This window comes from Alosa pseudoharengus, unplaced genomic scaffold (assembly GCF_046254945.1).
Source record: "Alosa pseudoharengus isolate Yale_2024_CS ecotype anadromous, Long Island Sound unplaced genomic scaffold, YU_APseudo_1.1 YU_APseudo_1.1_scf_24, whole genome shotgun sequence".
Lineage (NCBI taxonomy): Eukaryota > Metazoa > Chordata > Actinopteri > Clupeiformes > Clupeidae > Alosa > Alosa pseudoharengus.
Genome location: NW_027468689.1, coordinates 12011531 through 12036127, shown reverse-complemented (window position 1 = coordinate 12036127; position 24597 = coordinate 12011531). Strand labels below are relative to the sequence as shown.

Sequence of the window (24597 nt, the reverse complement as noted above, 5' to 3'; positions counted from 1 at the left end):
GGATCAGTGTCCTTCCTGAGCTGGGTGAAAGTGCTGGTTTGTCTGTGCTGTGGGAGAGGTCAGACGATGGCAGAGGGTACGAGTTCTCCCCTGAGACAGCCCTCCACCAGAGCTCAAGCTGACGGGGTAGAGCTGGGGCCCGGAACCTGGGTGTGATTCTCAGGCCTGGAGCCAGGAGGAGGAGGATGAGAGAGAGGAGACAAGCGAGGGAAGTAAGTCAGCCTCTCTTACACATATTCAAACTGGGCATGTAACCCAAACAAGAGAAAAATGTTGCAAAAGGTATTAAAATGTTCTACGTGAGAAATCAAGTCATTTCTGATTAGTAGAATTTCATAGAGATCATTTGGTGTCTGAGTAAAATTATTTTCATCAAGAGATAATGTCTTAATGATGTATTGCAGATCATATCGTGGGCATATCTATGATGCATAATATTTGTGTCTAGTGTAAAGGTGAAGCTCACATGAGAAACTGTCAGTGAATGATGGAATAAAGACAAAAAAGACATAGGACAGACATTTCTCCCATCACTACCTCATTATTCAAACACCTCTCTCTCCCTTTATCTCTCTCTCTCTTTCGCACACACACACATACTCTCTCTCACACACACACACACTCTCTCCCTCTAATTCTCTCGCTCACACACACACATACTCTTTCTCTCATCTAACTCTCTCTCACTCACACACACACATACTCTCTCTCAACTAACTCTCTCTCACTCACTCACACACACACACATACTTTCTCTCTCATCTAACTTTCTCTCACTCATACACACACACATTCTCTCTCTCTAAAACTCTCTCACACACACACACACACCCTCTCCCTCCCTTTTGTTGGAGTGGGTAAACTCCACCCTTCTTGTTAGTCCCGGGGCTTGAGAGATGATTTTGACTGGCTGTCCTGGAGCACCACACCCCCACAGCTCCACAGAGAGGCCAGCGGCCGTCAGCGTCTCCCCTCACTGGGTTCTGTGGTGCACACGCAGTCCCCACTCAACCACTCCTCTCAGCCAGCACCGAACCTGGAGCATCGGCCAGGACAACCAAGAGTCCACTGGGGTCACAAGAGTAAGTATCTGAGAATGGATTTGGTTTTTGCCTATCATCATCCAGAGAAAGGGAGTAATTATATGAGTGAGAATGTATTCATGCAGACCATGCATATGCACAGGTGCACAATCAGGTGTTCTGCAGATTGTTGTATCAATTTTTGTTTCAAAATATACTTTGTGATTTCCTACTTTATGCTATTTTCAATACTATTGGATTCAGCTAAATATATCCTCATTGTGTGTTTACCTCTCTGTTGTGTCAATAAGGTCATTCAGTCATTGTGTTATTAGCAGGAGGAGGGGAAGATGGAGGAAAAACAGTTATTTTCAACCGTAGTTCACTCGCTGTTCCCACATCAACAGATGGAAATGAAATCTTTTGGAAAGCTCTAAATCACTATGACTGATGATCATTGTAATAATGTCAGATGCTTGCTTTCTTCCAAACTTCCCATTGATTGTATTGGGAAATTGGGAAGCAATGCTGCCAGTCTAAATACAGGACTCTAGTAGCAGTCTAATTAAAGTCATTCATGCTGAATAACTTTTACAGACCTAACTGCTTTGTCATAATAGCTCTGAACAACGTTATAACACATTATGTTATTCATTTGAAAATCAGTCTCTGCAGTCAAAAAAAGCTCATGAAGCGTGTTTCTTTATTTTGAATACTGCATTTAGACACTCATCTGTCTTTCTTGTCTTGCTTCCGCAGCAGAGGGAGGTTTTGTGTCAGATGAACAGGAGCACTGTGGGAGTTCTGTAGTGAACTGACCGAACAAAGCAGCAGAAAAGCTCCATCTCCATCTCCACAGAGGTGAGGGACCTCCTGCTCCAGACAAAAACACCTGCAGACGACCACCTCTGACCGCAGTCAGCACTCCAGGCCCTGAGGAGTCATGACCAAGAGCACCGGGGAGAAGAACCCGCGTTCCCGCAGCGCGGTGCAGCGCATGCGGGAGAACATCCACATGCGCTCCCTCAAAGCCAAGAAGAAGGTGGAGGATATCAGCAAGGACGATGTGAAGAGCTTCCTGAGGAAAAATGCTTTTGTGCTGTTTACCATTGCAGCGGTTGTTGTCGGTGAGTGATATCTCTTGTGTGTGCCACTGCATTCGCCATATTTATCATAAAGAAAACAATAGGAAAAAAAATGAAAATGATTATATGTGGTTTCTGAGCTCAGTTCATACACTGAGATTACATAGAGAACATCTGAGTAGTTTGAATATACAGTAGTGCTTTATTTTGTGAAAATTGGAATTGGAAATCTTCAGTGGATAAAATATGCAAATATATGCATTTCAAGTAATAAATCGTGTAAAATCATAACACATATTTGACAAATACAGAAGATAATTTTAGCTAAACTATATGGCATCCTGCCTTTTGATACTGAAGAGCAAGGTCAAGATTAAGGCCACAGGTTAACATCATACCGTTTATTAACCACCCTCTAAGGTCACACAATGACTGTATAGTCATTGAGGTCACAAGGTCATTCCTTGATTTGTTGATTACTTTTACAAAGTTCTATAAAGCTGATAAAGAAACAAATCATCTCTGAAGAGACAAATATGTTTCAGAACTTTTCCTCTAACTGTATTTTTTTCACTCATTGAAGTAATGGGTTTCAAAGCAAAATCGAAATGCTTTTAATTGTATTTCCATTTTGGAGAATATTTTTGTTACAAGAAAAATATGGGATTAGTGTACTAGGCTATACATTAGTGTATAGTTGTCCAGTGGCTGATTAATTCAGCTTTAATTCTTTGATGAAAAATATCCAGGGTAAAACTGTTATTAAGTATGATTAAATTAAGTAACAAGTAACTTATTAAAGTAACTTATTAAAGTAACATTATGCATATTATCATACATATTATTAATAATTAAGTTGTAACATCTGCATGCCAATACACGGACATTGCCAATTGACTGTGTAATATGAAAACAGGTGCGGTGCAGTCCATCTTAAGTACTGGCTGCATGTTTCCCATGTGAAACAGAACAATGGAAATGTGGGACATCGGTTTACTACTACATCAGGCTGTATGGGTGGTGCCGGATATCTGAACGTGGATGTTTTGTGCAGGTATAATGCTGGGCTTCGCTCTGAGGCCCTATAAGATGTCCTACAGAGAGGTGAAGTACTTCTCCTTCCCGGGAGAGCTTCTCATGCGGATGCTACAGATGCTGGTGCTGCCCCTGCTGGTCTCGAGTCTCATTACAGGTACTGTCACCTGTGGCTCTTGTCACCTGTTCACTGCTGTGTACAGTTGTGTAGGAGGAGGTGATTCAGAACTGAAGTTCATCAAGGTTTCTTCATTCAATTTCAAATATACTGGATTTACAGACATCTACTGATGAGGATAGGGGCAAAAAAGGGGGCAGCCGTGGCATACTGGTTAGGGCATCGGGCTTGTAACCAAAGGGTTGCCGGTTTGATCCCTGACCAGAAATGTGGGTGAGGGAAGTGGTTGAGTACTGCTCTCCCATGCTCACATCCACGGCTGAAGTGCCCTTGAGCAAGGCACCTAACCCTGTTGTGTTATAATAATTCGGATAAATGCAGAGATTTCCCTCATGGGATCAAAAGAGTATATAAACTTATATATACTATAAAAAAGCCTTACAGTTAAGGTGTTCTGGTTAGGTTTGAGAGATGTGACAGGCAGACAGCAAAGGAAGAAAAGAAAACCAAGAAAAAAACAAACCAAACTTCCTGCTTTGAGTGTGCTGATCTGATTGGATGAGAGGCAGGGATGTGCGCGCAGTGGGGCTGTGTGTGTTGTAGTGTGGAGCCCAGTTCAGCTCAGCGGCTGATGACATCACTACTGCAGCCGGCCGTGCTGTTTTGGGGATGACACAAGGATGTCACATGCTGACATCTCGCGCAGCTCACGCGTCCATCGTTCACCACATGGCTCCTGAGCCATCACCACCCCAGCACTGTCCCACACCTCTCACTCTTCAGCATTAGACCTGCCCCACATGGAAGAGATGCCCCAATTTATTACAGTAATATTGGTATAACATTATGTTCATATTTTCTATATGCTACTTAGTCTGCTATGATCTATTAACAAGACTGATATCAGTAACTTTGCTCCATTTGACATTTAAAAATCAAAGTCTGGTTATGAGACAGCTTCTCAAACTATTTATTCATATTTAAATTCATGTTTTGTATGGTCACAATGGATCTATTGTGAAGTTAAAACTTCACATTTTCACATCGTGCTCATTTCAGTCTATCTCAAATTTAAATGAGTTTGAATCAGTGTCTCCGTGCATCCAAATGACTTCTACAAAGAATACCCCTTGGGACCAGCTAGATCTCTGGACGGGTTTCTTTTAGTGAAACCAATTTGTGAAAAGCAAACACAAAAAACAACACACAAGGGCACTTTAAAGGCGTTTGAGATGGGGCCCTGGAGGCCAGGAGGTGGCTTTGGCCCTGATGCTGCTATGGGGCCCCGTGTGAAACTTACAGCTGCTGTGGCTCTCCACGGCCGAGACTCCCGGGTATCTGGCAGGAGGACAGCAGCCTCATTGTGCTCTTCCCACTAGTAAACTGTAGAGGGGTAGAGTAGGGAGTGAGTGAGAGGGGAGTGGGGGAGGGGTGTAAGAGGGGAAGACACCCACCCACCGCTGCACTGGGCTGTTGCTGAGGCTAATCAGTCCTGTGGGGACCGCCCACCCCCCCCCCCCAAACCCTGCACGCCTACCCCCCCCCCCCCCCCCATTTTCTTCTCTGCTGCTTCACTTGCCGGAGAGAAAGGAGCGATCGCAACCTCCGCCTCTTCCTTCAAAGCCATAGTGTTGTGTGGCATTCCATGACCATACACAATGCAGACAGTGGTTCTGATGATGAGGATGGGGCAGGGACAGAGAGGGTGGGGGTAAGGGACATGAGGGTGGGGGTAAGGGACATGAGGGTGGGGGTAAGGGACATGAGGATGGGACAGGGACATGAGGGTGGGGGTAAGGGACATGAGGGTGGGGGTAAGGGACATGAGGATGGGGGTAAGGGACATGAGGGTGGGGGTAAGGGACATGAGGGTGGGGGTAAGGGACATGAGGATGGGGACGAGGGGATAAGAAGGAGGCTCCCAATGACGTCATTACTCTGCTCAGCTCATTATGATTTACCATGGTGATGCTAAACACTCTCTAACCATGTCCTTTAATACATTTCTCACCAGGAAACTTATACATGTTCTGTTTCTGTCTAGACTAGTTTGTGACTATGAAATGAAAAAGTTCAGGTGTTTGTTTTTTCAATCACTTGTCATTCAGTGATTTTGTTTCATGTGCATGTGGTTTTTAAGATGGGTGAAAGCAAAGGTCCTTAAATACTCCACTTTAACCCTCTCTGGTGAAAGTAATCAAGTTTGCTGTTTGCTGTTGTCATAGAGATGGATGGATGAGATTCCCATGCCTATGAGAGAGGAGGAGAGGAGGACAAATGGGATGAAGGAGGGATGTAGCCACTCTGAGAAACAACAGGGAGGGGGGAGGGGTAGAAAGAAAGAGTGGTAGATTAAGAGAGAAGGAGGAGAGAGGTAGAAAGAAAAAGAAGGGGATTCTCTAAGGGTGCTCCCAATAGGATTAAAAGGACACTTACAGTATATCCTATGAACATTTTCTACTGGTCTTGTGACTTGGTCTTACTCTTACAATTATGCTTTTATAGGCCTCTCGTTCCTCTCACTGACCTTTGCCATAAACTCCATCACTTTCCATCTCTTTGTCATTGTTATGCAGACGGTCTGGAAACAGCATAACAGACAGCAACAATATACAGTCTCTCTCATCAGCCACTGAAAACACATTCGTTTCTCTGCTGGATTCCTTTCCTTTGCAAGAGCCACTAAGTGTGGCGAATTTTGTCAAGTTTGCATTTGACGCCAGAGTGCATTGTGATCACTGTGACATGAGCGTCTGGCCATAACGACAATCTGAATGCCCGCTGAAGTCAGCCAAATGTCTGGACCAAAACGGAATCATAAAGACCCTTTTGGAAAAAGGAACTAACAAATCTCACATTCATTCTTGTATTTACAAACTGCTCTGCCAGGGGACAAGAGGGGCTGGGACAGACCGACCACACTCAGCTGAGTTAGATCAGGGCTGGGGTCGTCCAAAGTGTTTCTCAAGTCAAGCTCATCCATGCAGTTCCACTTCCACATTTGAAGCTGTGATGAACAAGACTATTGTCTTTGAGAAAAATAGACTTTATGTGGAGCAGATGCTCTTCACTTTCCATCTGTCTCTGACCAGTTAGAAAGACGCTTGCCTTACATGCCTTGGTGTCCTTCATGCAGAGGTGTAGCGTTGCTGGTATAATCTAACTAAAAACTTCTCCACTGTCATACTATACAGCCTTCTGACTGAGGTGAATAGACAACCAACATGGTCTAAGAAACAGCTGGTTAGGATTTATGGGAGGGCTAAAGGTGTTAATCATGAAGTATGGACATACACAGAACATAGTACTAGTAGTGCACCCCCACAGTGCATCAAATCTCTTCTAAATGAAAAGAAACTCAATGGTGTTGATCTGCTAAACTGAACCTCTCTGGTCTTATTAGGAATGGCTGCACTAGACAGCAAGGCCTCTGGGAAGATGGGAATGAGGGCGGTGATCTACTACATGACCACTACCTTCATCGCTGTCTTCATCGGCATCATCATGGTGCTCGTCATCCACCCGGGCAAAGGCTCCAAAGACGAGTTCAAGGAACAGCAGAAGATTGCAGAGATCAGCCCAGCAGATGCCTTCCTGGACCTGATCAGGTGAGTCGTTCTTGATATGTACATATAGATAAATAGATAGATGAGCCATTCTCTATCTCTCTCTCTCTCTCTCTCTCTCTCTCTCTCTCTATATATATATATATATATATATATAGTGGTAGGTTTGCAGAGTTAGCTTGAATGCAACAGTTTTTAACAAATTAGCGCAGTGTGGTTATGATGCTTACCAGATTTAAGTACAATTTAGTACAACCTGGAAAATCACTGTGTGGTGGTCAGTGATGATATTGTGGTGGGCCGCCACAAATAAGTCAATGTATGGGAAACACTGAATCTAGCCTTCATACATATCCTATTGTGTGTTACAGAAATATGTTTCCTCCCAATCTGGTCCAGGCTTGCACACAGCAGGTAAGCATGTTTCTCTCCATCATTTTGTTTGTCTCCCTTTTCTGTATTTCTCTACCTCTGTGTGCAAGCAACTGTATCTTCTTCATATTACCGGTACCCTGTTTTCAGATACCAAAAGTTCTTTTACTTTCTGCTCGACCTGATGGTTTCTCACTCTTCAGCTTCTATGCAGCTTCAGTCCCAATGGAACTGAAAGCTATTTCTATCTTTTAAATCAATTAAGATAAATCCTGGCTTTTTGGGGGAAACAGGACATAGATTATACTCTTAAGATAGAAAACTGGATTCAAAGGCTTTTTCAAACATGCTTCAGAATTGACCACAGAAGTGGTCAATATGAATGTAAGAAATGCCCCCTATTATTATAGGAGATCTGAATGATCATTTGAATGACAATGGAAGGGATATCCCATGCATGAGCAGTTTTGGTTGGAGATGATCTAAGATCGTGGCTATGGGATTTGCCCTCATTGGCAGTGGGGCAATAGAAGCATGGCGGGGTTGAAACGGGAAGGGCGGGTGCGGAAACTGCAGGGGCAACCACTGGTGCTGGACAATACCAAGACCATGGAAGACACTGGCACGGCGTGCGGGTGAAACACTCTGTGGTCCGGACACTCACCCCAGGGAGATACTGGAGCCAGCTGGATCTAAAAGAACATCGGACCAACTCAAAAAGAAGCCATTGTCTGACAAAAGGGCTTAAGGAGCTCAGAACCACTGCCATTTTCTATTTATTAAGGATATCTCACATTAATTTACAATGATTTCTTTGTGACACCATGGATTGGTTTAATTTACAATGATTTATTTGTGACACCATGGTTTGGTTTAATGTGATGTATCTATATGTATTTAAACTGAATGTGTCCCTCTCTCCCCCTTCTAGTTTAAGACCCAGTACAGCAAACGAACGGTTCAGGTGACAATCATAGTGAATGAGAGCATAGCCAACTTGACCAACAACACACAAACGATCACCAGGGAGGAGGTCATCCCACAGCCTGGCACAACCAATGGGGTGAATGCCTTGGGCCTGGTAGTGTTCTCCATGTGTTTTGGCCTCATCATTGGCAGCATGAAGGAAAAGGGTGAAGCACTCAAGGATTTCTTCGACAGCCTGAATGAGGCCATCATGAAGCTGGTTGCCATAATTATGTGGTGAGTTGTACTTTGCTGTGCCATATATAACTTGAATTGGTAGATGAACCAAGAAAACTCCCAAATAAACTCGGTTCACTCTCAGGGCCTGATTAACGTACATTTGCGAATGCAGTGTTAACAGTGCCATTGTCAAAGCGCAGAAAGCGCACGCTGTGCTTCTTCATTTTACGTGCTATTTATCATACCTACAGCTTACCGGGTAATCAGCTCCTTTCTCCGCCCTCTACTGCAATTTGCAGCAGTTGAATTGAGTCAACTAATAACAATTTTAATAGTAATCAAAAGTTTAGCCATAATGAAATAGTACAATACCGGTACATGATAAGAAGATGTCAACAAGCAGAGAGATAATGCAGAGCAGTATTTTACTCCTCTTAAGAAAATATTCAAACTATGTTCTGGCACGTTGGCCAAATCTAGACGAAAGTTAAGGTTGCTTCTGACAGTACAAAGAAGCAAAACTGGTGCTCTGAATACTGATTCTGTTGTCTTTGAAGGTTTGTCTTACTGACGCATTCAATGGCAATTTCATTCCTTTAAGGATTTCACCGCAAAACAGACTTACGCTTTCACAGGCAGTTTTCCTGTATACAGGGGAGACATAATTAGGTGCAATAAGCACAACTTGCCATTCTCTGCTCCTGCGACAGCCAGTCTGCGGTTTTACGTGTGGCGTTACGCTAAGTGTGGCTTGTTTGCACATACCACGCCATGTTTTTATGCGCACGTTGTGAGGAAATTACGCGTCAAGTGGATGCAAATGTGTTAGTACATCTAGCCCTTATTGTCAAGGGAGACACTGGTGAACAGATTTCAATCTCTCTTGCAAATCTAATTCACATCTATATTACTTGTTTATACACCCAAAACCTAAGCCTGTTCCAATGCAATTGCCATTAAAGCTGCACTGTATAACAACAGTGAATCAGCACTGTCCATGAGTCTCTTATTCTGTATGTTTTGGTACTAAGCTCCAAAACTATCAATTCTTTTGTTCCCATTTCCTCATCACTTACTCTTTGATTGAATGCATCCTGCATTCTGAGATCACAGAAAATGTAGCATCGCCAGTGCTGTCTTACGCATGTCCTGTGCCTCACATCTCATAACAGGTACGCACCAGTTGGTATCCTCTTCTTGATTGCTGGAAAGATCGTGGAGATGGATGACATCACTCAGATGGGAGGGCAGCTAGGAATGTACACCATCACGGTCATCATCGGCCTCATGATCCACGGCATAATCGTTCTGCCCACGCTGTTCTTCCTCATCACACGGAAAAACCCCTTCGTCTTCATCACAGGCATTCTGCAGGCACTTATCACGGCCTTGGGGACGTCATCCAGGTGAGCAAGCGAGTCTCAGGTAATGGGCTGCTCGCAACAATCAGCAACCTGCTAAAACAAATCCAGTTATTTAGCTTCTTGTGGCTATGTATCGGCAAGATTTGCTTCCTGAGAAAAAAATCCTTCTTGACTTGGTTTCAGCTGGGCTGTTAATCTATAGTTTAAGTTTATTGTCATACGTATTTTAGTTTAAGTTTATTGTCATACGTATTAAGCATAGACTGTATATATAGAACGAGTTATATACATCTAATAAAGTTCAATAAATACAGTAAAGTACTGTACAATTAAGTAATACAATACAACATGTAACCAATGTGGTCCAATACAGTAGATGAGTACAATAAATACATGATTTCAGTGTGGTATCAGTGTGAGGTGCAAATAGTGGTTCTAGCTGTTCAGTAGCCTGCCTGCTTTTGGGAAGAAACTATAAGGAGCGACAACAGGGCATAAGCAGGATGGTTGGTGTCCTGATGTTTTGGGCTTCCTTTGTGCAGGGATGCTATGGGGCTGTGGGTAGACATGTGCAAATGATTCTAACTGCTGTCTTTATTTGCTGATTGTCTTAATTCCTCTGTCAGGTATAAAGGGGAAATTAACTGGGTCGGTGCATAGGTGAAGCAAAAACTATGGAACAGCATTTGAACACGCTTCTTATTCAACAACTCTCAAACTCTCTTTCTCTTTCAGCTCAGCTACTCTGCCCATCACCTTCAGATGTCTTGAGGAAAACAACAAAGTGGACAGAAGGGTCACCCGTTTTGTGTTACCTGTGGGTGCCACCATCAATATGGATGGAACTGCTCTCTATGAGGCACTGGCAGCCATTTTCATTGCCCAGGTTAACAACATGGACATGAACTTTGGACAAATTATCACAATCAGGTACAAAATTATTGGTTTCAGCAGACACAATGTCAGAACATGTGTAGGTGAATCAGTGTTAGTTGGAATGATTGGCAGGTGTGCATGCATCCTCATAGCACAAAATGTGAGCAACTCAAATGTTATTCATAGTGCATTTAAACATAACCCTGGTTCATAAAATGCTGTTTTACCATGACACAGCATTACAGCAACAGCAGCTAGCATTGGAGCAGCTGGGATCCCCCAGGCTGGACTGGTCACCATGGTGATCGTGCTGACCTCTGTGGGCCTTCCTACTGATGACATCAGCTTGATTATTGCTGTTGATTGGTTCCTGTAAGTGTTCTCCCCTTTTATCTCTCTGCAAGTGTTTCTAGTGAAGATCATTTTGAATACATGGATGAACATTCACCTGTATTAAAATGATAGAATAAATGTCCGACTTATTTGCCATTATACTTTACCAGTCTTAACCTGCTCAATTGTGTCAGTTATTCCGCACCCTACTGACACAATTTGTTATATGCCCATGGGTCTTGTTCTATATTTTTTTTTATGAATGTCAAGATATTTCAACTGGTTTTTACATAGAAATATAATTAGGTTACCCAAATTAATAATTTCAATTAGAATCCCCTTCCCCTTGCACAGTTAATTGGATAGCAGGAAAAAAGGTCTCATCTGAAACTAGGGTGGTCCATATAGACTGAGTACCCTTTGAAAGATGGAAGATGCTAGAATGTGTGTGATCTGTTAGGGGAAAGTAATACAAGTGTATTCTCAACATCACACCTGAAGTGCCTCGAGTTACAAAGATAACCCACATGGACTTCTAATTATATATTTCCCCAGATGTGAAAATGCACTTCCTGTTATGCACTCTGTCTTTTGATTAATCTACGTTGTGTCCTTATGTCTTTTAATTATTCGATTTTATGTACTTTTTAAACTGTTTTGTTTTTAACTCTTGTTCCTTTATGTTTATATTTACTATTATTCCTTGCTTTTGTTTATCTAAAGCACATTAAATTAAGCTGGTGTATGAAAGACTCAGTCCCACGTGTGCTCTGGCTTACAGCGACCGGTTGCGCACCACCACCAACGTGCTGGGCGACTCCATAGGGGCCGGGATCATCGAGTTCCTCTCCAAAGATGAGCTACAGGCCAAGGATGCAGAGGTGGGCAACTCTGTGGTGGAGGAGAACGAGATGAAGAAGCCGTATCAGCTCATCACGCAGGAGAACGAGTATGAGAACGAAAGACCACCAGACAGTGAAACCAAGATGTAGCGAGGGTGTTGGATGTGCTCCCCCTGCCCACAACCCACTGGATGCATTTCTGATTCTTGATTTGTCTGTCTTGTCTTTTTTGTACTTGTGTTCAAATTATGCTTGTGTTTCATGCAGTTTTTATTTTTATTTGAGTTTTGGATTTCTATCTTGTTTTTTTTTTCTTTTTTGTTTCTTTTCATTAGTCTTCAAAGGGTATGTTTGTGACATACATGATACACTTTGCAGCACACATAAACTACAGAGGCATGTTTACAAAACACTGAATAAATTTCAACATAAAATTTTGGAATAATATTCACTGACAAAATTCTTAACTGCTTCTTGACAAGGACAATGTCTTCCTCCTTTTCACTTTATGCATAGGGAATTAGGAAGGGAAAAAAACATTCATGGGTTATTACATTCACAGAGTATAGCATAATCGCTTGACGTTAATGAAAGAAATGTTGTGAAAATCATCAGGAAATTCAACAGAACATTTTCAAGACATTACATTTTTTGTTTTTCTTTTTTTCAGACTGCAGGGATGTTTACTTGGTGTATGATAGAAAATCATGTTTTACATTCCTATACAGAGTGTCTATGGTACTCATGGAATAACAATGAGTTAGTTACTGTCCTCAGCAGAGAGTATTTCATTTTTAACCATTGAGGTTAAATGCCAATGCTCCATACCAATTCTAGCACACCCGTGCTTGATAATAGCCCATGCTTCTTTAGGATACCTCAATGCACTTATTTCAAAAAAGTCAGGATCTATGGAATAGCCCTTAGCCAACACTGGCTAATAAGAAAGGGTTATAGACATTAAAAAGCTCAAATGGCAGCACCATACAGTAAAAACTATTTCCTAGGTTCAGCTCGGTCTTCATTACTGTGCATGAAATGTTTGACTGGAATGAATCCTTTCAAGAACAGTCTGACTTAAGTGAATGAGCTTTACGAGACTTCTGGTCATTGGTCCTTCAACCTTGTATTTCTAGGAGGGGTGGATCCTACATGCTGTGTCTGTTTACTTTTATTTTCTTTTTGTGCTGGAAGTGTACAGTTTGCCCACAATTATCAAGGGGTTTTGATATGACACTTAAAATGGGTATTTCTGAAAACAGAAGAAAAAAAAAAAGCAAGCCTACTTTAGATTGTTATTGTGTTTCAGTTTCAGGACTAGTATTTTTGTAGAAAATATCCTTAATATGAGACATCAATATAATATGTACTTTTTCATTTTGCTAATATTAATAGTGTATAGGCTATTTTAAATATAGTTTCAATGTAGATACTTGAGGATATTAACTGTGAAAACATGAATAAAGATTTACTTGACCATGACTTTTGTTTCATTTTGTGGTTGCTTTCCAAGGCTGTCTATGTGGGGAATCGATACAAACTCAACCACTAGAAGACTAAGACTGTAAGTCATTGTAGATTTGGGCAACTGTCTACTACACTGGGGCGCGTTTCCCAAAACCATAGTTGCTAACTAAGTTAGCTAACTTTGTTGATTGCAATGCAATTTCCCATTGTCAACCAACTAAGATTAAACAGGTCAACAACTATGGTTTTGGGAAACGCACCCCAGTCAAGAAAGATGTTCACAGCTGTAAAGTTGTGTGAAAACTGTGTATGCCATTTTTGCAGCTGAACAGGCCTTAAATCAGTATCCTTTGGCCCAGTACTTTGCTGATATTGCTGTTCTGTAATAAGAGTACTACTTACTATAAAAGTATGACATTTCACAATATATGGTATGGAGGAAACAAATGGTGAAATACTAATATTTTGAACATAATGTAAAGTTTAAACTTCAATCACATTAATTACAATACTATTACTCTGAATTGATAAAGATATACTAGTCACATGCCAAGGATCCTCTTAAATGGACATTAAAACAAACAGACCACCTGATGAAGTACTAGGCTACGTAGTTTGTGTAATATAGGATATCCTTTCTGACAGCAAAAAATATTATTTAAGAGCAACATTGGTCGGTTGTAGAGGAATTTACCCTATGTGTTGTTGGATTTGTTCAATTTATATTTAATCAGATCAAATTTACAATCAAGCAATAATATTATGTGACAATGATGGGAACACATGAAACTGTCTAGGCCATTTGTCCACGGCTTCATTATATTCAACATAACTTTAGATCAGATTTGATTATTAGAATCTTCTAATATTCCATGGATGGTTTGACAGCATAGACAAGAAGAACTTATATGTCTGACAGACAGTCAATAAACACTGAAATTTGTTGTACATGGACTTTTGCTGCCACCTTGTGGGCGATAGTCTAATTAGTTCTGAGTGTGTTAAATGCTGTTCAGTCGCATGTCTATTATTTTTCAGATAAAAACGGTGTATATGGGGATCTGGTAGGCATATGAAACACATGTATAAGCAAATTTATTAGCTTTCTCCATTATGTGCAATATGATTCAACCTGAAGCATTCTCTTTCTCACACACACATGTACATACACACACACACACACACACACACACACTCATATAGATGCAGATGCACATAGATGCAGAAACAGGTTACCATAGGTTGCATTTAAATAGGCCTAAATATGTCAATTAACAATTTGTAAAACATAAATTACAAACTAACAATGCCACGTTTCTAAAAAGGTGGTACACACAGAATAGAGTTGTACACACAGACAGAATAGAGTTGTACACACAGACAGAATAGAGTTGTACACACAGAATAGAGTTGCCTTCTGTTTGTTTGCTTGCTTGTTTTCTTTTCTCGTCATTGCTTGTGTGGTTTTATATACAATGGGCTTAACACATAGCGAATAGGCTACACACCATAAATATGGGACTATCCTTACAGTAAGGAAGTAATTTTTACAGTAAGGAAGGCAGATTTTTACAAGTAAACTGACTGTTTACCATCTATCTTGTCTGCGATCTTCACAATATAATGTACCAAATAAGCCGGTTGGACCTTGTTTATCTTTAATAATATTGATGTTATCCTACACACAATTCAAAGTAAAAAAAGAGGGAAAAACAGTTGGGCACAGTAATTTAACAATTTAGAATGATACTGTACATCTGATAGTGGTCAAAGCCAAAACCAAATATATATATATATATATATATATATATATATATATATATATATATATATATATATATATATATATAATATTAATCACTAAGGATCAATAAAATAGACAGAAAGATATTAATGCTTTTTTGAAACGGTCAGTCAATATGGAATTGATATCAGCAGTACTCTCATTTTGGCACTAGGGGGCGTATTGCTACCAAATATGTGTGGGTCGATTATCTCCATCCATATATGAGTTAAAAAGTAGTGATATTCTCAGATTATAGTTTTGTAATTACAAGCACAAAACAAAAACTTACGGCAAAAATACGGCAAAGTTATTATAGTGTAATGTCAGTGGTTAAATGGCACAAATGTGACAAAATTGATTGGCCTGTAAACCAGAAGAATATAAGTCTTGTTCAACTGGTTTTACATTGAGACAAACCAAACTCATGTTTACCTTAACTGTGTCATTGGGGAATGTGTCTTTTTAAAGATGTACAAGTTGGAAAAGTGTTTGGACCAGTAAACCATTGTGTCAATCCCTAACACTATCATTGTCTGTGCAACATATACTCCTGTGAAATGTACAGTTTAAATTTACTGAACAGAACAACACTTTGAATAAATTAGCTCTCCAGACTGATTCGGTGCACCATTCAAAAGTCTGACATGCACATCCTTTTCTTTCTCAGAGGAATATGAAGGACATGTAAAAAAAAAAAAAAATCTAAACAATAATATTTCTGCTCAATCCATGAGTCTGTGACTGAGAAGAAGGCTATCTGGTTTAGAAGGCCCAATGCTTTTGCTTTGGGACACAAAAGGTTTCTGATGAACAGAAGACCCACCCTTCAGTCATGGATCACCATAATTTCTCATGCAATCATCTATTGCAACATAAATCCAAAATGCCTCATGCCTACACTACTAGAATACAATTGTGACATGAGACATTCATGTTCACCAAATTGGGATGTGGAAGGCTACCACTTGGATGAATAGCAGTCTTGAATGGAAACATCCTACAAATTACATCAACACCATAATGTCATATACCCAGATCAATGGTAGACGTATTTCACATACCAGAGGATTGTGCAGATCACTTTCCCCTTGCCCTGGTTCAAACCAAATGTGACGTCCATACTGTACGTACAGTATGCCTGGTTTGAAAGATACCAACAGCCTAACAGCAGAAAGCATTGCAGAGATCAGCGGAAGTAACTGGGTCGCTGCTGGTTGGTTTGGCGCCGGTGGAGGGAGTCATTCCTGCAGCAGTACTTCCGGTCGGCATTTTGTTCTGCGAGAGAGGGGGAGAGTCTGTGGATCCTTTTATCACCGCGTCAATAGTCTTTCAGTTTTTACTTCTAATTATTTTCCAGAATCTAATAGAAATAGGTACAATCTCGCATCAGTTTCAGAGCGCCACCGGTGAGAGCACCGGTTAAGGGAATGCTCACCTCCCTCAAGCATTCATGTTTGCTGTGAGAAGGAAGAAGAACGAACCCTCCCGACCCGGATTATTGTTGTTATATTACTCGGAGGAGCTGTGAGAGCGATTGAACGGAGGGGGAGCTAGACGCGGATCCGAAAACACCAACCATTTCTTTTTAAACATCACATCCTGAGGTAAATACATACACGTTGTTTTGTTTTAATCAGATTAGGCGGCGTTTGTCGGGCGATCTAGTCGAAATCCGAAATGGGTGTTGTTTACATTCAGTCAAACTTGTTAGTCTATAGCTCCTCTTACTAGCTCGCTAGGTAGCAGATCGATGGATGGTTCTTTCTTCTCTACCGCTTAGAGCCCTATGACACATTCGCGAAGTCTGGCTGTCGGTGAGTTTCCTCAGGCGAGTCCGAGGTTCAGCTACTAGCCAGAAGGCCAAAACAGGCCATTGAAAGCGAAGAATTGTAACGCTGGCTAGTGACTTGTTCACCAACTACATATGCAGCTCCTAGTACTTATTTACTTCATCAAGGGCGACAGCAAACCAGACATTGACAAAAATACTTGGTTGATCAGTGAGTTACCAAAACTGTTTTAACATAAACAGTAACTAGCTAGCTAGCTGTGTACGTTAGCATAGCAAGCTATAGCTAATCACAAACTGATGTTCCAAGCGTTAGTGTTAGCATTTAGCTACCATACCAGTTATCAAATATATGATTTTGGTAATTATGAATAGCCAGGCTATGGACCTGCTAAGTAGCTGTTGCTAGCTATCTGAAGCTCTGGCTTGAATTATGTAGCTAGCTAGCCAGCTAGTTATGTAGCAGCTAGCTGGGTTAACTTGTGGATCTAATCGGCAGTGCCGTTACGCTGTTTGGCGTAACCTTAGCAGGAACTGTGAATGTTAACGTTAGTTGTGGTAGTTGATTATGTTTGACGATCCTAAATTAAGACCTAGAGGACGATACTATCTTTCTCAGACCCGTTTGCAAGTTATTTTCACATCAAGCAAATGAGTGGAACAGTAGTCGCTATACAGTGACATAACGATACCTAGCCATTGAGGCGCGTTAATCATGGTTTTCTCACAGGATTGTCCTTTCTCCTGGACATGTTTTGTTTTCGTTTATCACAGACCAGGGGGGGGAGGAGGGGTCACATGTTTATTTTACGTTTGTCATTAGTTTTAATAACGCAGCTGTTGATAACAATCCAATAACCTGACCCATGACTCGAAGTTTTGTCATATTTGTCATTTGGTCTCAGTTGCAGTTTCAGAATAAACATCGAGTAGCATACTGTAAATTAAATCAGCCTCTCTAAGTTTGACTGCTGACCGTACCAGACATGTTAACTGCTAATGTAGAAATCGTCTACATAAAATAAAATATGCTAATTTCCACTAGTAGCATCTGTGAGTGAATAATAACCACTCAATGCTCACCAAACATTAGTAAGTTAATGTTATGTCTTCGGAGATCATGGCTGTATGTGAAATACTGAACACATCACACATGGATGGAGTTCAAAACACGAATGGTTTCAAACGAGTTAACTGGAAACATGTTTAGTGTGTGGTTGATGAGAATGCCTTTGAAAGAGCTTTGGTTAACTTTTACTGGCGTACATTATCGTCGGGACCACCGAACTGCTAGTTAGCATAATGGGAGGTCACAACTTGACGAAAATAGTCTGGTTTCGTTTTCTTTATCTAATACTTAACTCGTGGATGAATTGTTCGCTTCTACTCTAAAGCACATAGACCACGGTAGATACGTTCAAGTCTTCGATTTACCTCTGTTTACAGCTGGCTAACCGTAACGTTACGTTAAATGTAACGTTAACGTTACTTGTTAAGGTAGTTGTCGACTGCTAGCAGTGGTGCCATTCACGTCCACCCTCAATATTTAAGTGATTAGATAGCTATATTGTAAACACCGTGTCCTTTCTGCATGCTGTGAGCTATATATGCAGTTTATAAATGCATTGCTGTGATCTTAGTCGGAACTCTGACCTTATCTCAAATGCTATCTCTTGTTTTGGAACCCCGCAGGGCTCCAGAAAGCGAGCTAGCCACATTTTAAAAGACATTAGCTAGCTTAGCTTACCGTATCCATCCATTTTATTTGTCGGGGGTTGATCACTAACGCTTCCAAATGTAGGGTATGGAGGTCACCAAGAGGAATTTCGGGTATTCAAACAAGCTAATGGACATTACAGGGAACGATTTTAACAGACATCTGCCCCTTTACAGTATCTGTTATCTCAACTGTTGGTTAGTTTTGTTTTCTGAGCGTCAGCTGGCTAGAATAAGTTGCAAATGTTAACATACGTAGACTTCAATATCCTCGATTATTACCATTAGCTACACGTAATGGTAAAGACCCCCTAGTTATATGAATTTTTTATTCATTGCAATAGTCAGGCCATTCTAAAATATGTGCGGCTATCGTGGGGGCTATGGGAAGTTGTTGACCTGCATCCTCATGACACTCGCTCTTGGCCTCACTTAGCTAACGTTAACGTTGGTGGTCAGACAGCCAACTATCGTTCATTCTCATTTAGCGTTTCAGTTTAAAAGGTAACAATGACTATTCACTGAACCTCTTATGAAGATGCACAATGCTTAATTGTTTTTGTTGATATATTGTGTCAATAGAAGCTGGGTTGTAAATGATAAGTTAGTTTGTTTTTCTCTCGCAACTCATTCGTTTCACATCCCAGTTGTTGGTGTCGGAGTACCTAGCAGTGTTGCTAACTGGCAGACATCAGCTAAGCTAGAATAGCTAGCTAGCGATGCGTGTATTGCAAGCCATTCCCATAGCCCTGAATTTAGCCTGCAAGCTACCGGTAGTGTTGTACGAACATCAACTCTGGCTATGTAACTAGCTTGTTGCAAAGGTAACATGCCGATTGGAAAACTGACTGCAATTAACCAGCGATTCGCTATTGTTGTATAAACTGCAGCTCCGAAATTCACCTTTCCAGACTGAAAAATGCGAAGCTTGTATCCGGGTTTTGTGGTTAGCTTCCATTTTCAAAATGCTAATTCCAAGCCACAATCTATCAACATTGTATACGTAAACTTTGTGTTGTTTTCATGTGTGCCAGTGAGATATTTTAAACTACAACCCTAATTTTGCGTATTGTGTCAAATTATACATTTTCAGTAGACAGTAACATAAATAACGCAAAATATCGGATCTTGATAAGTTGGCTATCCTAGCTATTATATGTGGCTGGCTAGCAGTTTACCTAGCAACCTTTGGTCGCTCGCTATGTTTTTGAAATTTGACGCGTTAATTCATACAGTTCTAGTTCTATCAAAAGTTTTGAGAATGCCTTGGTTGCAGAGCCATAATGTTGTCATAGTTTTAGCTTCTCAAAGGCAGTTCTTGTAGCCGTGTGTATATGCTTGGCCCTTTGCATGCAGTTGGCAAGGGTTTGTATGGTATCGCTTTTTAGTGCGCATACATCCCGCTGCGTCCTAGGAATGGCCTCCCTCCCCATAAGGCTATCTGATAATCCTTTGTGCCGCTCGCCCGCCTCTGGCCAGCCTAGATTCTGTGTGATACGTTGCAACAGACCCTGTGACGGGGCGTCAGCTGTAATGTGAGCGTGTATGAATAGTTTTCCTTTAACGGTTTATTTGGGTTTCGTCGTAGTATGCATCCCATATTTCCTCACAATCCCACCTTCCTCACTGACTGTGCTATTATTTTAGCATACGCACGGGACCTCCCACTACTCGTCAACCCTGCTGTCAGTGATTTTGTGGTTCCCTAGCAGTCTGGTTGCGCGAGCCCGGAAAGAGGAAGATACCTTGATCCACACAACTTGCTCTTTGTGATCTTACGTTTTTGTTCCTGCATCTTGTTGAATGTTTTTACAGGATTACGAAATACCAATAACAACTAATACTATATAATAGGTCTTTAGTATTTCTATTATGTGGGAAGGTAAATGGCTTACATTTATATAGTGCTAATCTACCACTCAAAGCGCATAGATTATTGCCCCACATTCACCCATTCACACACTGATGGCGATGGGTATTTGTCTATTTTGTTAGTGGTCCAGTGTGGAGAGGTTTCTGCTGTCAAGTCAGAGGAGGCATAAATACAAGGCATCATTAATCATTACATTCAATATAATCTGAATAACTAATGCTGTTGCATGTTTCCAATGGTTAATATATTTCATGTAGTCCTACATATTACCTAGAGAACATATTCTAGGGTATTATAGAAACTATTTATATCTTGGTAAAAGATCAGTCAGTTTGAGCAACATTATGCCTTGTCTTGGTTGACGACATATTTTTCAAAATTCCCTCAGTCATACCAACATTGACTCTATAGTCTAAATAAAATGAGATGTAGACAGCTTGATTGAAGACTTTCTTTTTGCTTGGTCAGCTGGGTCATTCCACGCCAACTCAGCCACCCATGTACATGACACCTCTCAGATTTTGCTGAAAAGCAGTGAAAATATGCCTTATGTTACCAAACGAGGGAATCTAAAGTTTCAGGTCAATATCTTAAACGGTTTGCCCGTGGCGTCCATTTGAATTTCGGGTGCCACGGCCGTAATTGACACATAAAAATTTCACATTTCATCTTTTGCCATTTTTGGAAGCCCATAACGTCTGTTCTAATAGTGGTAGAAGGCTGGAAACTGGTGTGGTAGTTGATTGTAGCCTGTACTACACAATTCTGGAGGCAAAATCAACATCCTTACATGGCCATCGGACCAAAGACAGATCCCCTGTTGGGTGCCATTCCAACATATAATTTGTTGTGTCAGTGTGCCAGACATCTATGGACGCAGTGCTCGCCAATTCAAACTTGACCAAAAGGACCATGACAAAATTATGCCACTGCTTCCACAATTTCTTGGATAATAGTTAAAGACACTATTTAATTCAATTTTCAATTCAATTTTATTTGGAGAGTGACAGCAGCAAGGAAAAACTCTTACACTATGTAACATTCTTGTTATTTAGTTCTTTAAAAGTTTGATGGCGGGTCTCTTTCATGGGGGATAAGGGGTTAATCTGTGACAGTCTCAGTATTTAATTGTTTGCCATCACTGAGCATAATACTAAGTTAGTTCCACTATTTTCATGCTTTATCACTACTACATTCTCCCTGATCTACATTCCAGACTTCTGGAAACAATGTCCAAAATGGTGCATTATGAAGAATAAAATTCATATTTTGGAGCTTCATAGTCAAAAATGTTATTTCATTAAAAGAAAGAACAAATATGTATCTTTATCTGGTATAAATCCCATTAGGATCATCAAGTGCCCACATGGTCATTTGGGGGTCCAAATATGGGGTTCCAAAAGAGTCACCTCTGCCGGAGAGGGTTTTTGGACCCCCATAAAACCCCTGCCAGTGGTACCATACCCCTTCCAATTCATTTTGGCAAGAGCAAGGTTCCCACATATAACAAAAAATCCTGTTTAGAATAAAAAAATATGATCATTAATTGTGGTGCTAAGGCCACCCAAAAAGTGAAAAATCACACATGCCGTCAACATTTTTTAGGACTTTGGTAACCCACCTCTCACCCAAACAGTAAGGAATGTTGATTCTGCCTCCAGAATTGTGTAGTACAGGCTACAATGAACTACCACACCAGTTTCCAGCCTTCTACCACTATTAGAACAGACGTTATGGGCTTCCAAAAATGGCAAAAGATGAAATGTGAAATTCCAATGTGTCAATTACGGCCATAGCAACCGAAATTCAAATGGACGCCACGGGCAAACCGTTTGAGATATTGACCTTAAACTTCAGATTCCCTCGTTTGGTAACATAAGGCATATTTCCACCACTTTTCAGCAAAATCTGAGAGGTACCATGTACATGATACCCCGATTTTGGCTGTTTTCACTTGGAATGACCCAGCTTTAAGATGATCATTCTATTGTTTCAAGTCTCTGTTGGTAAAAAAAACCCCTCAGATCAACATGCATTGTCAGCTGAAGCTATGTGAAAGAAACTGTATTTTACAGATATACACAGCACAGCATACACAGAAAATGAATAAGGTTAGATGGGATGTTTTGCCATTGCAGTTAGCACAAAGGGAATGTGGCATCACTGTATTCGGGTCTTTTTGCTGTTTAATAGACCCTTACAGTTCTTAGATATTGACTTGTCAGAATAACTTAAATGTTTGTAACCATTGGCTTACAACATCGCTACCTGATTCACAATAATTCAATTTTCTACATAAACTCTGAGACAGCTCTCAAATAACAAAATGCTGATAGCTCATTGACTCATGATAATTTCTTGAAAACATCTTGGTTCTAGGAAGCCTATTGCTTGCCTGTTTTGTGACAAAATTTCATTTTGATCAGGGTTCCCACGGGTCATGGAATTTTGGAAAGTTTATTCCAGACATGGAAAGTCAGGGAATTTTATCATTTTGGGGGCAAAGTCATGGGATATCAGGGAATTTTATCGTAGCAGTTTAAAATTTACTTGCCAAAATACATTAATATAAATATATTTCCACACAGAATCAGTGTATGTCTGATTATTAGCTTTACTGCTTGCCAACTTTGTTTATTCATCTCCCGCTCTTAAAAAGTAAAAGATTCTTGAAAATTACACGGCTGCTCTGAAATATTTGGTCGGTATATTGTACCATTCATTATATAGTAAGTATAGGAATAGGAATAGGAATTTTAAATTTGACTTAGAGTAGGAACCCTGTTTGATGGTTTTAACAATTACAAATTGGCTCAGTAGAACTGACCATTCAGCGCAGCCCTATGTTATATTATCAGGAACAGGCACAGAACATGTTGTACAAGTTTTTCAAGAATAGCTAAGGCAGTCCTACATGTTTAGACTGTTGGTGATCATATGGATATTTGAATAATCCACATCTTGCAGGAAAGTACTGAAAATATGGTACAAAGTTTGAGAACCATTCTCGTAATGGGATGACCACATCCATAACACACTTAATTGAAATACCATGATGGACCCTGGCCCAAACTGGTAAAGTAAATGTATAATTTATTTCAAGTACATTTATACTTTAAAGTGTGCTCGAAGAGGAAAAAGATGAAAATGTCAGATGTCAACTGGATAGCACTCATAACCATTAAGTTCATAACCATACACCAAAAAACATGAGCGTTGAGATTGTAGGCTAGCGAGACAATAGACTTTTCCCGTTTCTTACACATAGGTGCATATGCACCTGTTTAACCCCCTGCATGTTAGCAGTTGTCTTGCCACAAGGCAGACGGTGTCATTAAGGCATGTGGCCAAGAAGGTGGTGGTGGTGAGGAGAGGCATATTGCAAAAAAAATAGAATAGTTTGGTTCTATGTTTGTCTTCTATAATTCTAATTCACATTGTTTTAAGTTAACTGGCCAGAATTTAAATGACTTGTTCACACATATCAGCAGCTAATACATTCAGTCAATTGTGTACAGATACCGTAACTTATCCTTATGAAAGAATTATTTTTTCAAAGAAAAAATAAACTTGAGTGTTTGCCATAAACTCAAGAATCCAATCAAAAGCACTTTTGAATATAGGTTGATGGGTAATGTTAATGACAGTCTTGTGCTGTTTTGATGATGGATGGCATATGGTGCTTTCCGGTTGTCTCGTAAATCCGCCGCCCAAGTTGGAAAGTGTAAATTACCCAGCTTTCTTGCGGCTTTTTGGGCAGGCACGGCCACTTTACCTCGGAGTACTTGAGGGTACCCCGAGGTGGACGTACGACCTTATAACAAACATGGCTGCGCCCATAGTTGAGATGAGATGACATGTATTTTTTTGCATATGTACACCATTGGTTATGTTAATGTTGATGTAATGCTCTTACACACTAGATTACATTGCTGCTTCAATCCGATCACCAATTCATGCATTGCACGGTTTTGCTGTGCCTGCAATACAATGTAACAATTTGTTTTCCAGCCGTTTAGATAGAGGCTACATGTAGCACAAAACAATAACAATGACTAGCCTCCTGCTAATGCCCCTCGTGGCTCGAGAGAAAGGCGTTACTAAAGCCACTCATTCGTACATGTTGTACGGGTGGGTGTACGATGAATTACGAGACAACTGGAAAGCACCAATATTCTAAAGCATAACTTACCTTTTGGTAAACCTT

General features: G+C 40.6%; 2 protein-coding genes across 2 annotated transcripts in view; both read left to right on the top strand.

The window, feature by feature from the left end:
• Positions 1 to 371: 371 nt before the first annotated feature.
• slc1a3b (solute carrier family 1 member 3b) lies at positions 372 to 13176 on the top strand. Its single transcript, XM_076302615.1, has 10 exons — positions 372 to 1082; positions 1782 to 2149; positions 3162 to 3299; positions 6664 to 6868; positions 7198 to 7240; positions 8130 to 8401; positions 9517 to 9750; positions 10444 to 10638; positions 10822 to 10956; positions 11699 to 13176. The coding sequence occupies exons 2-10, from the start codon at positions 1966 to 1968 to the stop codon at positions 11907 to 11909; spliced, it is 1617 nt and encodes a 538-aa protein (XP_076158730.1). The 5' UTR covers positions 372 to 1082; positions 1782 to 1965; the 3' UTR covers positions 11910 to 13176.
• Positions 13177 to 16282: 3106 nt separating this feature from the next.
• Positions 16283 to 24597, top strand: part of nipblb (NIPBL cohesin loading factor b) — a 51701-nt gene continuing 43386 nt past the window's right edge. Inside the window, exon 1 of the mRNA XM_076303170.1 lies at positions 16283 to 16616. The gene's annotated coding sequence lies outside the window, so the exon portion shown is untranslated. The remainder of the gene's footprint in view (positions 16617 to 24597) is intronic.